This window comes from Protopterus annectens, chromosome 10.part0 (genome assembly GCF_019279795.1).
Source record: "Protopterus annectens isolate FY-2018-M chromosome 10.part0, PAN1.0, whole genome shotgun sequence".
NCBI lineage: Eukaryota > Metazoa > Chordata > Ceratodontiformes > Protopteridae > Protopterus > Protopterus annectens.
In genome coordinates this window covers 673,801,459-673,820,472 of record NC_056744.1, presented here as the reverse complement: position 1 = coordinate 673,820,472, position 19,014 = coordinate 673,801,459, and the positions used below count along the sequence as shown (strand labels likewise).

At 34.4% G+C, this 19,014-nt stretch overlaps 1 protein-coding gene across 1 annotated transcript in view; it reads right to left on the bottom strand.

The window, feature by feature from the left end:
• Positions 1–19,014, bottom strand: part of C8A (complement C8 alpha chain) — a 597,456-nt gene that overhangs the window by 313,381 nt on the left and 265,061 nt on the right. Inside the window, exon 6 of the mRNA XM_044085514.1 lies at positions 2,816–3,016. Coding sequence (XP_043941449.1) covers positions 2,816–3,016 — 201 coding nt within the window. The remainder of the gene's footprint in view (positions 1–2,815; positions 3,017–19,014) is intronic.

The following is a 19,014-nucleotide window of genomic DNA, read 5'->3' as shown; positions in this document are numbered from 1 at the left end:
CTTGAATGGTGAAAGCCAGGGTACATTTTGGCTAGTCTTATATAGGCCCTAGGGCTAATAGACTAGTACCTACCTATGAACCTATGAACCCATGGAGGGAGGCAGTGGGAAGTGGACGGTGATGTTTGAGCTGAATTTCTCAGCCAGCAAACTTGCTATGTTGCTTGAAGGTGTCACCACTGATGACCAATTTGACACACTGATATGTGCTGAGTTTGATGTTTTGGACATAGATGTAGAAGGCCTTGTGGTTGACTTTAGCCTGTGAGGCTATTTTAACCTTGTAACTGGCCTTGTTGGACTTAATTATTCCTCTTAACTTCCTGCTTATTTTAATTAGATCTTCACTTGCTCAACGAGATTGTGCTCTTGTCATTATGGGAGCTGCTGTTCTTGATTTTAGTCATGACTTTTTCCTTTTATTATACACCCTATTAACATTAGGATTCCAACAGTGTGGTTTGTTTTAGAATTTGTTTTGCTATTACTTCTGGTAGGTACAGCAGCCTCTATACAGCCATTTACATAGTTGTACAGGGTCTCTGTTAACAATTTCATAGAGGTTGCTTAGGGTTTGGAGGGAACTGAATTTTAACATACTCTCACTTAATAAGAAGTCGTTTGCTTTGAAATAGTTCCTAACTCTTACAGGTTTGCTGGGTTTACTGAGCTGATGTTTTACTTTGAGGGAGACAGCTTTGTAGTCTGACCTCACCAGTGAGGACGTGACACTTGAGGAGGTGCAACACTCTCCCATATTGGAGAGTACAAGGTCAAGAATATCTGAACCTCTGGTGGGTATACACACTATCTGGTTAAGGGTATTTGTTGTAGTACCTGCAAGTATGATGCAGTGTATTATTTCTGCTTTATAGAGCACTAGTTAATGTCTTCCATGAATAGGGTATTAAGTTTAATGGTATATGTCACCAGTAAGTCCAAGTATGTGCATGGGATTCTAGGGACATACAGGGTGATCTATAGTTTGCTGGGACATGGTATGGGACTTTGTGGTGATTTGCATATAGATAAACTCCAGGGCATTGTCATGTTTAACCAACAAAGAATTATGCTTGTTGTTAATATAGATTAAAACTTCTCCGCCTTTTCTCCTTGTCTGTGCAGTTGATGGTTTAAACATGTGAAAGGCACAGAAGCCTTGCATTGCCAGAGTATTTCTGCAGCTTTAAACCATGTCACAGAAATGACACAGATGTCTACATACTCCAGCGAGAGGAGATATTGCAGGAGTCCTTGTTCAGGCTCCTGGCTTCCAGCAGTAGCACGTTTCGGTTTCTTTTAGTTTTATTTGCTGTGTCAGAAGGTTTGTCAATTTGGAATTGCCTCAAAAAGTTTCTAAGGCAGTGGATGTACTTATGTGCAGCAATACATATGCTGTAATAAATGTTATGCCTTGAATATTAGTCATCTGTTTTCCTATAAAATTCAGCTTGTGAAGTAAAGGGCATATTAGTTCCTTTTACACTGGGCCTAATCAGACAGAGCACAAAAAAGGAAAAGGATCTATAAATCTAAAAGATTCTCAACTCCTTAACTTCATAGTTAGCAACGTATCCTGTGCAAGCTGCAGTTCTAGAACCATCTAGAAGATTATACAATGTAAGCAGTGATATACACAAAAGAATACAAAGGATAATTAATACTGTTAACTCAGAGAATTGTCTTCAGACACCGTATCTCCTTTCTTGGCTCAGTACAATATCTAAATAAATTATTGTCCAAATTTGTCTCAGAAAATTAAGTATTTAAGCAATAACCCACACCTGGGTGTGGGTAATGCTGGATTTAACCATGGTTGGTGCGGTTTGGTCACGAGAGCAAAGCCCTCATGACCAAACAAAGACAACCATGGGTCAATCCAGCATTACCCACACCCAGAAGTGGGATATTGCTATTATAAAATAACAATATTTAAGAAAAAAAATACTTAATTTTCTTAAATAATGTCCTTGTATAATGGTGCTGTGCTGTTCTGCTGCTGGACAGCTCCGCTTTGCCATTGCTGATGTACTGCACATGCGTTTGGAACTTGCGTTCCCACACATACACAGTACATTAGTGCTCGGGAAGTAAGCAACAGAGAAAAGAAGATGTCCGTTGCTACGCTTTTTTTTTTTTTTTTTTTTTTTTTTTTAAACCCTTAAAATTGAAGAATATATCAACGAAAAAAAGTCAGGATGACCGGACCTTTTTCCGTTGTATATTCTCACCATGCATGCTAGTTGGGCTGGCCAATCAGCATACTCGTTTTACGATGTTACCAGCCAGTCATTGTATAACGTAACATAAACAAGAAAGTATAATAAGTTATTATATTAAAAGGAAGGTAGAATTCATTATAGGAACCATCGGTTTTTCAAAATCATTTAGCAAAACAGTGCATAAAATGATCTATTTAAGAAAATCATTTACCTAATCACTTCTCTTATAAATCGCTAATGTTTATTTTTATCAGGAAGAGATAAACTTTTCAAGAGTCATCCCACTGAATTAATTTTTAAAACATCAAATGTTTTTGGATGTGGCCAGCCCCCCCCCCACTCCCCAAATGTAAACATACAAAAATCTCCCAAACTAAGGAATCACAGCCAATGGGAAATTACAAACCACACCAACAGGGATTTCTTATAAAAAACAGTGAACGGCCAGCTCACAGTTATGGAGTTGAATTCAACAGGTCTAGTCCTTTTGGAGTTTGAACTTGTGAAAGTGTAGAGAAGCCATATAATGAAATTAAACTTAATGAAAACTGTATCACATAACTTACTTTAAACTGCTTTAGCATAAGCCTTACCTTTTTTGAATATTCAGAAAGGTTCCTCATTAACATCCTCTGTGAAGTAAAATCCATGCCATATTCTATTCCAGCTGGTGAGTCAGCAGCAGAAATTCCAATTGTGAATCCAAACATATCAGAATGATCATTCCTTTGATTCCTCATCAGATCATACACATTATCATAATATTCCGTGGAGAATCCAGAGTCAGAACGTGCCTATATAAAATTATAAGTTTCATAATTTTAAATTTTTGACATTAGGTATGGTAACTTTAAATTATATATGATATTAGTCATATTGTTGCACAGAGGATTTCACCTTTACCTTTGAATGCATGCAATAAATGTTAGAAAAATTATTAAACCTCATTATAAGCTATAATACCTCCCAGGAATGGGTGTTATGCTAAGATATAGTCATGACTGATCATGTCTGAACTCAAGGATAAAGTCTGAGATTTCAAATGCTGAGGCCAAGCTGGAGAAAAAAAACCTGGAAAGTATTATAGCTATTATCCAAACCTAAAATCCCCTACACATCAGAAAAAAAACACCAGAAAATTAACCACAGCATGGAAAATGAGACATAAAACAACAAATGTTAGTATCAACAGTCACAATCAAAGTAAATGTCATACCATTGCAAATAATGTTGCTTATCAAGATGAAAAACACAATGGTATAATCAGAAACTATTAGCCCATGACATTACAAGATACAGCACAATCAGTGGTGTCGCATATGGAGGGGGATATGCAAAAGTGCAAGCAGCATGACTGCTCTACAGGATAAAACACACAGGATGCATGCTATGCAAATCGCTGCATAATGGCATTGAAATGAGTACCACCATGCTAACGAGACTGCTTGTGTAGGCAAGTGAAATCAAATATAGTGAAACCATTCAGAGAAAAATGGCTGTAGGGTAAAGAGTTATAGGGCTTGTCTATTCTGAATGCTAGGGTTTTCTAGTGTGGAAGGACCACATATCTGTTATGATGCTAAGAAAAGCAAAAGTATTAGTTGAGCAACATGTGTCAGTTGTCCCCTTTGGAGCCAGTGCTCACAGTATTAATTACTGTCACCCTCATAGTTGCAGATGGGTCTGCCAGAGGATGGCATTCTGTCACCTCTATGACCTTGATATTGTTGACCACTACTGTGTGGACAGAAACACCATATGCAAGGTAGTAAACATGTGTTATCCATTCATAGAATCAAGTTGGCTGTGCAGTCTGCCGATCTCAATGGACAGAAAGGTTTGTGTAGTATTAGTCTTGCTACAGAGACCTTTCAGCATCTGATAGGAGGACAATTAAAAATTTTGCAGGCATCTGCATTGTAGATCCTATGCCAGTTTCTTAATATAGTGATGCAGTATATGGAGGAGGATATATGGCTTCTAGGCACAAAAGTTGAAAGGGTCAACAATATACAAGCATTCCACAACACAGCCCATTTCCCTAATGTTCTGGGGGCCACTAATTGTACCTATACTGCCATCAAGACCTGAGCTTCACCCTGTGGTGTCTGGTATGTCAACCAGAAGTGCTTGATTTTAATCATCTGCCAGGTGGTATATAATGCACAAGGTATTATATACATTGTGCCTTTAAATTCCTAGACATGACCATAATTTTGGACATGGCTAAGTATGAAGGCTGCCGTAGCTAGGACAGACAATGATGCATCCTTCTGAACAGTATATATCATATGTGTAAGTCTGGCCTATAGCCATTCACAATGTATCTGAAGTTGTGCATGGCATTGAAAGGCATTTGGAGTTTCCTTATGGATGTATCAGGGGATGCTATTTGGATATCCAATGCCCTCAGCAGACTTTGCTCTTGGTTTGCATACATTGTATCATTCTGCATGTGGTGCATTTGCTACAATTGTTTCAAATCCTGAAGCAGACCAAGCAGTAGGCTCACTCTCTCTGCTATGGTGTGCATAACTGATGTCTGTGCCCGGATCACTGACCTGCACACCAGCTGGTTAATGTTAAGTTTGGTGCCCTAACCCAGATCAGGCTGTGACCCAGAATATTAGTGCTATGCTGTTGCTAATGCACATCTAAGTAGCACTGAGCCACAGTGCACTGCAACATCTTTGACATTAAGCATACACATATTGTAAACTTTCTGAATACCACCTTGCATTTAAAATACTGGTTAAACGTATGCTTAAAATAAATGTTTTAAACATACAGCTCAGACAAATTAATTGCTTGATAATACAATACACTGCTTTGAAGTTTTACAGATGCATGAATCTTCCTGAAGGAAATGGGCATTTTAAATCAAAAGTTTTATGTATTGTGGTTTAAGTAAAGCTGGAGACAAAATTCTTTACTGCTACAAAATGTTAGCCAATACCAGATATGCTAATATTTTGTTGGCTGTTTCAGTTTTGTCATTCAAGTAACTATAGCAGGATGTGTTCATCTAGGATACAATAAAATATGCCAAGTGGAAATTCTAGTTGATATGTTTTTGATTTTATACCATTTTTTATCTCAAACTACATAATGCAATAAAGCATTTACATTTTATAGACTCCTAATAAGCCATCATTCAAGAGTTATAAAGAAACACACCAAAATAATTTTGGAAGCTGGTGAGTAGATAAGAGTTTACATTTGGAGTTAAAGGAGTGTGAATATTTAAGCAAACCCAGATTGCATGTTTACATATTGGCTGAGCTCTCATTCTCATATACAAAGTGCAGTCATTCTCAGCATAGCACCTGGAAGACTACATTCTTTTTTTTAAAGCTTTATTGAAAACATTATTGTAATGAACAAATATTTTGAAAAAGATAAAACAACATTTTTGGAGTACGATATTTAAAAATAGAAAACATTAATATAATAATTATAATAGCAAAGAACTATATACAATGATGTTCACTTTGTATCAAACAACAGAATCAGTTAAATTAATATTTTTGTAGAAAAAAGATAAGGGAAAGATAGAGGAGATAAAAAAAGAAGAAGAAAAGGAAGATTACTGCATTATCATTAATCTAGTTCTTTAACTAATAGTTCATGTATGCTTTTCCATTGGTAATATAAATTTGTATTCCTCGTAGATTTGGATTTAATAGTCAACATTTCTAACTTAGATATTTCCAAGAGAAGACCTTTAAATTCTTTAAGTGAAGGAATAGATGAAGACTTCCAGTTTTTTGTAATTATTTTCCTGGCAATGGACCATATAGACCAGAGCAAAGAATATTTGCTTTTCTTTATACGGTCTGGAACTGATGTGTTGAATAATACAAGTGATTTGGTGAGGAAAAAAAATTCTCTAAATATTGCCTGTAAAAAAATATTAACTTCTTCCCAAAATTTCTTTAATAATAATTATAAAATATATGATTCCAATCAGTGTTTATTTCTGTTACATCTCCAGCAAACAATATCTTCTTTAGTTATCTTACTCATTTTTTGTGGAGTAATAAAGGATTTCTGTAAAAATCTCCATGTGAAGATTCTTCATTTAAGAGAAGAAGTAGTTTTGCTGGCTGACTGAAGGAAATTAAATTTGTTTTTCCCTGAAGGAATAAAATTATTGATTACAGAAAATGAATTCTAATAGTTATCTGAGTATACATCTGGATCTTGTTTAATTGCTCTATAAATATATGATATACTATTTTTAACTGATAGATTATGCTGGGTAGATAAAATCAAATATTGAATACATTTGGGTATTGAATTCTTAGCAATTGAGGGAATTAAATCTAGTTTATCTAGAATATATTTTCTAAATTCATGCAAATCTAACCAAAGTAAAGTATCAAAATTATATTCTACTATAAGAGTATTAATAGATTTTACCTCATTTTTATCATTTGATTACAAAATATTAAATGTTTTGTTTGAATAGTGATATTTTAGAATAATTTGTAGAGAGAAATATCCCTTGTGTATAGGCAATAGGGAAGATGAGAAACAACCAATTCTCAAACATTCTAAACCTAAATATGTAGTTCTTAAAGGCCTTTAGAATTAAAACTACATAAGTAGATTTAAACGTCTGAGTGGAATAATTGGAAAAGTAATCCTTTAAACTCCATATAAATGAATTATTTACTAGTTTCAATAGATGAGTATTAACTTTATTTTTAGTATTGTGAGATAAATTTAATATAATTTCTTTCCATTTTGCTAAATACTCTCCATCTGTAAGATAGACAATTGTCTTAATTACTGAAGAGATTGAGTACATTTCTAAATTTGGTAAAGATATGCCTCCATTCTCCCAACTATACATATGATAAGCTAATGCAATTCTAGGTTTTATTGGATGCCATAAAACATTTTTAATCATTGTGTTAATTTTTTTTATTAAAGAGTTTGTAGGGGGAATAGATATAGATTGTATTATGCACAAGATTTTTGGAAGCAATATCATCTTTATAATGGAAAGTTTCTCATCCATTGTGAATAGAATTAAGTTCCATTTACTTATTAAACTCTCTATAGTTGATATACTTTTAATAATAATGTATTTGTAAAATGTCTTTAATATTAGTAGTTATAGTTATACCTAAATATGTTATTTGTTGAGATTGGGGTATATATTTTTTATATTCATCTTGTACATTATAACTTTTTGAACCAATTAGAAGGATTTGAGTTTTAAGGTAAGACCAGAGTTTTTTAGAAATATATCCATGTTTTCGAACAGTTCTTGTAAGGTAGGGTTATTAACACCAAGGGTAATTAATACATCATCAGCAAAAATTTGAATTTTTGATGTTTCATTGGAGTATAGTCTATAACCATGTATACTACTATTATCTCTTATTAAGTTTGCCCAAAGTATCATAATTAATGTGAACACAAGAGGAGATAAAGGGCAACCTTTTCTGGTTCCTTTTATAATAGGTATGTTCTGGGATACATGTGTACCAATTTTTATATAGGCTTGACTTCCATTATATAATTGAGTGATAAGATTAATAAAACTATTAGCAAAATTTAACTCCTTCAATAAAATGAAAAGATATTCCCAATTAACTGAGTCAAGAGGACAGTTGTTATCTAAACTGATTAGAGTTAAATTATTCCTTAAGATTTTCACTGATTCAATTAAAGTTATTATTCTTTTGATGTTATCATAGGAAGTTCTATTGATTATAAAGCCTGTTTGGCCATGTCTACCAGGGAAGGTAAAAATGTTTAAATCTGTCAGCATAAATAGACATAAACATTTTATAGTCTGTATTTAACAATGAAATGGGCCTATAAGAAGAAAGTTTTGTAGGGATTTTATCAGGCTTTATTATAGGAGAAATAAACATATATTTCCAAGAAGTGGGTATAATGTTTTTATTTTGGGCTATATTGAATATTATGTGTAACAAAGTTAAAGCTTTGGTAGGTAAAATTTTGTAGATTTCCGAAATGATACCATCGTTACCAGGAGCTTTATTTTGCTTGAGTTTAGTAATTTGATCTTGTATATCTTTAAAAGATATTTGTTTATCTATTAGCTTTATTTGTGTTTCTTTATGTTATTATTGATAAATGATTGAATATTTCTTGTACCATTAATTATAGTTTTAGATTTATTTATTTTTCAGAAAAAATCTTTAAACTCATTTAATATATTAGATAAACCAGAAACCATTTTTCTTTTTGTTGGAGAATATATTTCATTAATTTGATTAAATTTATTTAACCTTTTAGTTTTGTTAGCTAGAATATTCATAGATCTAGGATTTATAGAAAATTTTATAGAAAAATTTACAAGTTTATACTTCTCCAAATTAATCATAGTTTTATACTTATTGCTCAAAGTATTTATTTAATTTATTCTAGCTTTCTTATCTAGGTTTCTTGAAACATCAAATATTAAACTAGCTTTGATTGTATATATTGGAGTTCTTTATCCCATGAGTTTCTTTTCTTTTTATACCAATCAATAATTTTACAATATAGGTAAGCTTTTAGAGCATCCCAGATATGTATTTCAGAAGTTCCCTCTGTGTTATTAAGTTCAATAAAACTTTGTACTTCTTAGAGATAAAATTAGTGAAGTCTTTTATTTAGTTATATACTCAGGTATGCTCTTAATTTGAACATTAAAGGTGAAATATGCTATAAGATCAAATGTTATGGAATTATGATCTGAAAGAGGACATGAAATCACTTTTGAGTTTAACAGAGAATCAGCTAAGCTATTAGAAATGAAAACCCTATATATTCTTGAATATGAATTATGTCTATGTAAGTAGAATGTATAAAGCAATGATTTAGCATCTGCAAAATTATTAATATCCTTCAGTATGTATGAATCTGAGAATTCATTTAATAATTTGGCTATTGTTGGAATTTTTATTTTGCCATTAGTACTAGAATCTGTTATATCTGAAATACAATTAAAATCTCCAGCAAGAATAATGCTGCCCTTAAGAAACTGCACTATATGATCTATATGTTGTTTTACTGTTTGAAGTCCAATGCCAGGAATCCAATATATATTTATTAAAGTCAAAATTGTGTTATTAAATGGTATAACAACTGAAGATAACATCCCTTTATTATGTTTATATGTATCAATTATTTTAGGCATAAGTAATGTATTTTTCCATAGTATGGCCACTCCTCTTTTTTGTGTATGCTCAGAGCTAATCAAAAGTCTATAACATTTGGTATCCAATTTTGTAATATCTTCAGTTAATAGATTGGGTTTCTTGGAGAAATATTAACTGAGAGTTATGTAGTTTAAGATCTTCATTCAAAGATCTTCTCTTGTTAGGATTATTTAATCCATTAATGCTTAATGATATACAATTTAAAGATGTTATAAAATGTTTATATTTCTGAATATTACTTGCTGACTAATTTTTCCATTTTTCCATATTTTAGAACACAATAGAAATTGACTATAACGAATATAATTACAAGTTACATATGAACCATATAAAACTTGTTCCCATTAAGATATGTTTATATCAAATTCAACTTTGTCAAACTTAGTGAGCATCATAATAGCTATTAACAGAAATGTACGACATATACTAATAACATAAACACTCTCTAATACCCCCCTGGAGTTAAAAACTCCTAATTTGAGTTACATATATCACTCAAATTGACCATCTATCTAGTAACAACACTCTTCTCATCCCCACCTAAATATATCTGTTGTTGGATACTTTTGCATTATTAGACAGTATATGTGACCCACCTAAATACATCTGTTGTTAGATACTTTTGCATTATTAGACAGTATATGTGACTAAAAAAGAAAGATTATAAATAAAATACATTAATACATTTGTATATAATCATTCAAGAAACATACTATAACATATCAAATGCAACTGTCTCATTTTGATTTTATGAAATAATATATCATTAATATTGTGTCAAGTCATCATAAGTTTTATATATATATATATATATATATATATATATATATATATATATATAATAAAAATGTAATGTGAAAATTCCTCTTTATGTAAGTCAGATTGAGTTTATAATATTGTAAGGACCAACCACATGTCATAAATATAAAACAAAGGTCATAACTAAATCATGGATTCCTTTAATAAAAATCTGTTTTTTGAGATAGCTAGAATGTAGTCTATAAGTAGCCAGCCTACAGTTAACCATCACCAAAGTGTTTCCAGAATATTTTGCTTCCACTAACAATGCAATAAAATTGCAATATATATATATATATATATATATATATATATATATATATATATATATATATATACTCAATGATGTATTTATCTCTCCCTGTCCTACAGTCCCCAAACTAGATACCCATCTATGTTAGAACACACCACATCAATTTACAAAGTACTAAATAAAACAATTCTCCCCAATTCTGCATTACCACAAAGTGACACAGTTGTTATATCTCCTCAGCATGAGCACATTAATTAATGAACCAGATTCTCCCTGTCTTCAGTAACCAACTTTTAAAATAAATAAAAAGTACCATGACGTACAAAATATAAATGCCAAACATATTCTTGGCATCTAAAGAATGCTTACAAATCATTTCAGAGAATCTACACTGGGGAGGCTTACAAACAAATTACTTGCTGCCTTTTACATTGTGTTCAATCAAGTCAACATAACAAATGATATTACATTGCCATACGGGGCGTATTCCTATTTGACCCATTCAATCTTAAAGCAAAGAATTCAGCGAGGGTGGCTGCAAACATACAATAAGGAACATTTTAAAACAGACGCATATAACAGACTTTTTTGGGACAATGTCACAGAGGCATTCATGCATACCTAGCAGAGCATATAAAATGTATTTCTGTTCCAGAAAAATGTCATGTGCTATGAATGTGTTGAGAAACCTAAAAAAAGAAAATGCCCCAAGTGCCTGCCTCATTATAGTCACGTGGCCCACAGCAAGCAACGCAAAAGCAGAAATGCTTAGTTCATATTCTTTTTTTTATCAAATATCTTTTTATTGAAAACTTTTCTGGTATAAAAACAAAACAAAAAGAATAACAAGACAATTACATGTGGTACAGTTGATGTTACATTGTACATTCATAAACATGTAATGATTGTTATTGCCCATTATGCTAATAACATTCCTATTTTGTAGAAAACCATAGTATTATCACACTGATATAATTAAATTATAAGTTCATCTAAAAGTTTTTATATTGCATATTTATTATACCAACTTTACTACTGTGAGCTATAATATATGCATAACATCAACCTATAATATGATAACATTCTATTCTACTAAAAACTTATATACATATATGTCACCTTACTTATTTTGGTTGCTAATCTCAACAGAGTGGTGTGCTTGCATTTCTTATGTACATAGTATTTACATACTATTCATGACAAGATATCAATTAATGTATTGCAGTACCTTTAGTAGCAGGTTTGATTCCAGCAGTAATGTTTACTATCCTTAAAATACATAGACTATACCAGACTATTAAGAGATTATTTCAATTGTTTTACAGTACTCTTGATAATATATTTGATTTCTCTGACTTTTTGTATATTTTTTTGGCTAATATGTGCTTTTTTGCTATGCTTTTGTATTCTAACCAAGTTAATTTTGATCTATCAATCCAGTTTTTTGCTATATAAGCTTTCATCAGAGTGCAAAGTATTATTATGAAATGCTTAGATAACTTGTTAATATTACCCCAATCTTGCATTCATGAATTTATTTTCATGTCTACAAAAACACAATTGTGTATGGTCATGTGTATATTTTTCGACAGTGATGAATATAAAGCACAGAACCAATTTCCTTTGTTAACAGCTGGATCTGTGCTTTGACACCTGATAACTTAACATCATGAGCCAAAAAGAATAGGCTCACTCTCAGACTGAAAATGTTAAACAAATTTGCTTCTAAAGTCCAGGTACACATATGAGTTTGAAAGGACTTCAATATAACAGAAAAAAAATGTGCAATTTAAATGCTTTCTGAAAACAACTAAATGAATGTCAAAAGTGGTAGGTGTTCTTCAGCAATGGTCTAAGTGTGCAAGCAGTGTTGAAGAGGTAATTCAATCACATGGTCATTCTGCAAACCCATAGTCTAACTTCCCCTGTCTACTTGTCCATTGAGCCAATGGTTAGTAACACCACCACACCACCCCCATATAGCTCAGAGCAAGGACGCAAGAAATCCTGACTGACAGCTACCCCTCAGCAAAAGTGACTTCCTACCATATTCCACTATACTTTCCAAGGAGGAATGCAACGCAGGTTAATGACCACCAAAGAAGGGTCCAGGATTGGGAAATGCCCAGAAGGAAAGAGACAACATGTCCAGAAAATTAACTTTTTTTCTTTTAATCTCTTCTAACATCAATCAGTCTCCTTCTCCTGCAGGATACAGCAAAACATTAATTAACACACTGAAAGTGGAAGCAGGAGGTTCACACCTAAAGAAGATTATGATGCTGCAACCTGCAAAAGCATACAGTTGTAACTCAGGTCACTTCATGGTGGGTGCAATAAATGACTTGCATTCAGATATTTGACATCTTTTTCAGTTTTTTGAAAAGATGGATTTTTATAGAATCACTAGAACCATTCCCAATTCTGACTTCTAACCTCTGTAAGAACAACATAAAATCTAGTTCAGGTCTCACACAATAATTTTACAGCATGTTGGTGGTGTTCCTAGGCTCTTACATGTTTGTTATATAATGCAGAAAATACACAACTTATATAAACACAAACCATGAAGGGGTGTGTTAAAAATACAAGACTCTAAATATATCAGAACTATATGTGTAGTAAAGTCAATAAATATTTTAACTGTTCAGTCATGTTAAGTAGATCTCTCTTTTCTACTCTAGATGGCATAAGAGACTGGCTATTCTGGCTTTTATTTTATGTTGCAGAGTTCCTCAGCTCAGAGTTCATAAGGTATGCATCTCCATGGAAACTACTCTTTTTTCTATCTTCATGTCTACAAGCCGTGATGTGAACGCATCACAAATCAGTATTTCAAATCATATCCGCGAGGTTCAGGAGGGAAATCGTAAGCAACTTTTCACTGCCAAAGTAGCAGATTACCTCATGGCAACTCCGGGACAAAACAAAACAAGAAAAAGAAAGTGAGAGAGAGAAAAAAAAAGGAAACTCAGATTCAATACAATAAACATCTCAAACTCCATCTTTCAAACCCAACAAACTACTAGACCACCACTGATGTATCAACCAACAACAAACCCTCCATTTCTCTGCTGCAAATACTAAAAGATTCAAAACCAGCCTATTACCAGATAATCAAGGAATATCACCACCAGTAACTTCACAGAAACCATCCGTTCAACACCACATTTACAAAGTCTCTGCTTTCATTAAACACCTGAGCTCAAAAACCAAGTCACATCAGTCTACCAAAAGCACTTCCAATGTCTATCACCACAACCACCAATGAACCCCACTAGCAGGACAAAAATATTTTTAACAAAATAACAACACAGCAACAATATCTATTAAAAGCCTCCCTTCGAATAAAGAGAAGGTAACAAAAAATATAAATAAATAAAAAACAATTTCTACAGTACTAAAGACCCTCATTTTACCATCTTTAGGACTCCATACTTGTTTTAGTCACCAAGACACCACGGATTTCATTCCCCAATTGTACAGAGCATCAATAGTAATGATCAGCAAATAAAACAAGAGAATAATAGATAAAATAAGTAGCATTCACTTGCTTTAATTATCAAGCCCCATATAATAAAGTAAACTAGATTTAGTAATAATATACTATAAAAATGCCATTGAAATAGCTATATATCATTGATAAAAAAGATTTAAACAAGAAAAACTCACCTATTGAACCATTTTTATCTCCCCAACTTCTGGGTTATGTAATAAATTTTGAATAAAAGAAAGCAGTGTAGACTGTTTTTAATTATTCACTTATTCTTGAGTTTCTTTTTATGTTCAGAAGTCTTCCAGGAACTATTGTCTGTATTTCTTTTAAGACTGGCATTTGCCCAATCTATTTCTTCTATTTTACCAAGCAGCTTTCTTGTCTTAATAAAACTGATGACAGTTTCTAGGCCATCAAATATTTTTGACCATCTTGAAGAAATATTTTTAGTCTGGCTGGAAATAATAGATGAGACTTTATTTGGGCTTTTTTAAGTTCTTTAAGCATTGGCAGGAAAAGTTTTCCTTTGGCTATTACAAAAGATGAGTCATCATTATCAAAGCGTATGACATTGTCTTTATACCTAATAGGAGATTTAGCCCAAGCAATCTTTAGCACTATCTCCTTATCATGTAATGATAGAAATTTCACTATAACAGATTTTGTAGAATTGGTTTTACCTTTTTTGAAGAAGTCAAGGACCTGTGGGCCTTCTCTATCCCATATGAAAGAGCTTCAGGAAGCTGTAATATCCCAGGAAGCCAAGAAGTTAAAAACTTTTCCATATTATTTTCTTCGACATTATCAGGTAGCCCAATGATCCTAATATTATTTCTTCTTAATCTATCTAATCTAGGGTATTTTGTTTTGAAAAAAAGTCTATATTATGTTCACCTTCTTGAATTCTACTGTCCATATCATTTAGTGAAATTTCTATTCCTGTAATCTGTCTCTTTTGTTGCTTGAGGTCTTCATGTATCATTTCCATTTGTTGGGAGCATTTTTCTTTAAAATTGTCCAGTTTTACATCCATTCTATCAATTTTTGTTGTCAATTCTTGAATATTAGATAATAGTGACTAAAATTCCTTCTTAATAGTTGTTTCCTGGAGAGAAGTTTTGGTGAAGCTCATTTTGTAGCCTGGTGCCAAAATATTTTCTCTAGCATTTTTTGACAGGAAAAAATAAAAAAATTTAATAATTTTTTATATACTATCCCAGAGGATGGTTAAAAGATTCCAAATATGTAAAAAAAGCAAAAATAGGATAGATAAATTCAAAAATTCCTGTCATAGATATTCTGAAAAGGCAGAGCAGAGATAAAGTGCTGTTACTCAGTGCTCATCTTGGCCACGTCCCCCCAGAAGCCTACATTCTAAGGATTAACACTGCATGAGTTTATCTGTTGCAGAAGTACAAGTCTGTGCCTCTCCAACAACTAATGCTTTTTACATTTTCTTTATTATTTCTGCTGCTACTAGCTAAAAGTCTAATTAAGATGCAAAATTGTTGTGTCTTTCAATTCAGTAACTATAGATTCAATTTTTGGAAAAGTTGCCATTATACTGCCTTTGTGTTATGTGCTGTCTGGATTTTTATCAAGCAAAGAGTTGCTCATCCTTTTATTGTTTAGTATTTGTTCCTGCATGACTGTGTTTTAGTGAGAGACCATTTATCATTCTACTATTGATGTACAAACTGTGGTGGACAATTATTTTAACACCAGGCTGTGAACTTTTTAATGTGAAGTTCATGTAGGCATGTGCTCGACATGTTACGCTATCTCAAAGATACCTGTTAGGGCATACCTTTTTTAGGCATTTGAAAACCTCTAGCTAATAAGGTTTGCCCATAACTAAAACTACAGATTGTTGTCAAGTCACCCTCTGAAAACCAAAGTCTCCAGAATGAACCCTTCCTAATACACTCTTGGTTTACTAAAAACAGTCTCAACCTAAATGGTAAAAAGCATAGTATCATCACTTTTTGTAGATTAAGTTTCCCCTCATCTCATGGTACTATATACGCATACTACTTCAAAATGAAAATGCAGTCCGGGACCTGGCTTCTTGGGTTGATAATGTACACTCTTTTGACCATTGTGTGGCAACAGTTTTCAGGGAACCCTTTCATTTAGCATGGTAAATTGCCAAAGGAATACCATCAATGTCTAAAGGTGTAATCACTCCCTTTTACTTGGCAATGATCAGACCATTTATCGAAAATAGTGTCTCCTTTGGGTTTTATCTCATTAAACATATCAAACAATTTAAAAGACCCCCAAAGTTACCTAACCAAAAGGAAGACAGATCCCTTCACTCAGTGCCTTATAGACATTTGATCCCCTGTTTTCTTGGACCTTCTCTTATCTCTGCAAGTCCATTATCTACAACAATACTAGAAACGTGGGGCTAAGTCTTCACCAACAGATAAATAAAACATAGTAGAGGGACAGTTTTATAACTCAGTACCTCCCAGACCTGTGGAATAAATTTCCCTTGCAAGTTAAACAGTGTGACTCACTAGCATCATCTAAACATATTCTAGATAACTAGATGGAGATCCTCAAATTTACTCTGACATTGACTGGAATGATCTTCCAGGAGAAAAGAGGTGTGGCTTGACAGAAGAAACTGGCTAGGGGTGAATGGTCATAAAACTCTGTGGCTTTGGAATATGTATTAATCTGTTGGAGGGTATACATTGTTTCTAGATTATTTGTACTACTACGTAATAGTCTTCAAATTTGCTGTCAACACCTTTGATTCAGATGTTTTGGTTTAAGATTTCACTAGATCATCTACAACACTTGAGGCTAAGCTGTCAACTACACAAAATTAATGTTTGCTTAAACTTTAATTTGCTTTCCAGGCTCAGCTTCCCCTTTCAGGAATAATTTTCAGTCTTTCTCTTGGTTTAATTTCTCCAAGGGCCGGATTCACGATGGCTTGCACGGAGTCTAAGAGTAGAGTAAGACTCCATGCAGCCATCATGTCCGACGACCTATCCAGGAACAGCCTGCAGGGGAGTGCAAGAGTGCTCCTAAAATGGCTCTTACACGGACAGGGCTGGGTCATGCAAATTACCTCAATTGCAGCCGAAAGGCATGCAAATGAGGTAGATTCGCGATTCAGGAACCCGAACCTGTTCGAGTAAGAGCAGTGTTATTTGGAGAAATGTACTCAGTTGACAACTGAGTACCATTCTGCAAATAGCAAAACGGAGCCGTGACAGCTCCAAATAATGGTTGCATCCAGTAGAGGAAGCATGCCAATGGCCAAATATACGGCCATTGGCAATGTTTCCCAATGCAATATGAAAATAAAAATTATTTTTTTTCTCCAATTTCCGATGTTTAAGCATAGCGCAGCTCCGCGCAAATGGGCTGCACTCTAAAAAACAGAAAAATAAAAATTAAAACCCACAAATGTGGATTTTATTTAAATTGTTAAATTACAATGCAAGGGAATGGCAGGCTGAAGACAACATGGCCACCAAGTAGAGGTTGCAAAGGGGGGAAGCACAGTCTAAGAGATGTAACCAAGCATTAGTAGGCAATACATGCAAAGGAGGGTTAGGATAGTGAATCGCAGGTTTACATAGCGAATGAGCACAGTCAGTGGAGTGTAGGAGTAGGATAAGGGGAGTAACAGAGTAGAAGATAGGTGACATCACGAGTGGGGTATGTATCAAAGAAGGGAAGCTCATTGGAGCAGAGTGGCATGTGTCAGCTGTCATTTACACATTATTAAAAGAGGTGTGTCAACAGGTAGGCTAGGTAAAGGCAAGAAATGGAAGGTGTATGCCATGAATAACACCAAAGTTTCTTGCTGAGCGTGTATGCGTGCGTGTGCGTGCCTGTAAACCCGAGTAAGACAGTGTACGTGCGTGTAAGCGTAAGTGCGCACGCTTAAGCTGTAGTAAGCATGTATAAGGCAGTTTAAAGTGTTGTAAGCGCGTTTGCGCTGGTGTGTGCGCATTTTAACCCGAATAAGCAAGCTGTAGTCCGTGTAAGCATGTGTGAGTGCATGTGAGCTGCTGTGAGCATGTTTGTGCTTGTGTGCGCGGCGCTGCCCCCCGAGGAAACAGAAAGGAAATAGGAAGCACAACAAATAGTAGAAAGCTACCAGGGAGTACTAGCAGAGCTAGCAGGTGAAAACAATCAGAATCAGGCAATTACACAGGCAGTACACCAGCCCAGCCCAGCCTAGCACTTAAAACTCTGCAAACAACAGTCCATTATGTTTCTCACAAGAGACACTGCAGTAAACTAATAGAAGTGAAAACTGAAAAAGCTTTACTGAGACAAAGAAATGTTAGGGGCTGCCATTGCTGTTATAAAGCGACATATGCAACATGCTGAGGGTGGTGACAATGGAAATGCTGCTGGACAACCCACAGTGAGGAGACGGAGAAGAGTGTACAGGCCCAGGGTAACCTACCAGTGGCTACATGAGCTGGAGATAGTGGAGTGCTATAGAGTGGACAGAGACCTCCTGCAGCAAATTGTTGAGCTGTGCAGGCCATGCCTCACACACAGAAAAAACAGAGGGGAACCCATCCCAGTGGAAACCAAGGTATGTGTTGGCCTAAGAATATTAGCAACAGGTACCTTCCGGAAACCAACTGGTGATATGATGGGGATATCACAGGCATCAGCATCCAGGGTACTGCACCAGTTCCTGGATGCCATGTCAGCACATGTCGGTGATCATGTATATTTCCCCAATTCCCGTGAGGAATTGGCCAGCAATATGCATCTCTTCCAGCAAATAGTGGAATACCCTGAGGTAGTGGGTGCAATAGACTGCACGCACATACACATCAAAGCACCAGCTGGCGAGCGGGGTAGGGTCTACTTCAACTGCAAGGGCTTCCCCTCCATCAACTGCCAGGTCGTGTGTGATGCCCAGTGCATAATACTGAATGTGTGTGCTGGCTACCCTGGAAGCTACCATGATTCCCATCTGATGCAGCTGTACCAGACATTTGCCAATGGGGACATCCCACATGGTCACCTAGTGGGGGATACTGGCTATGCACTGGAGCCGTGGCTGAT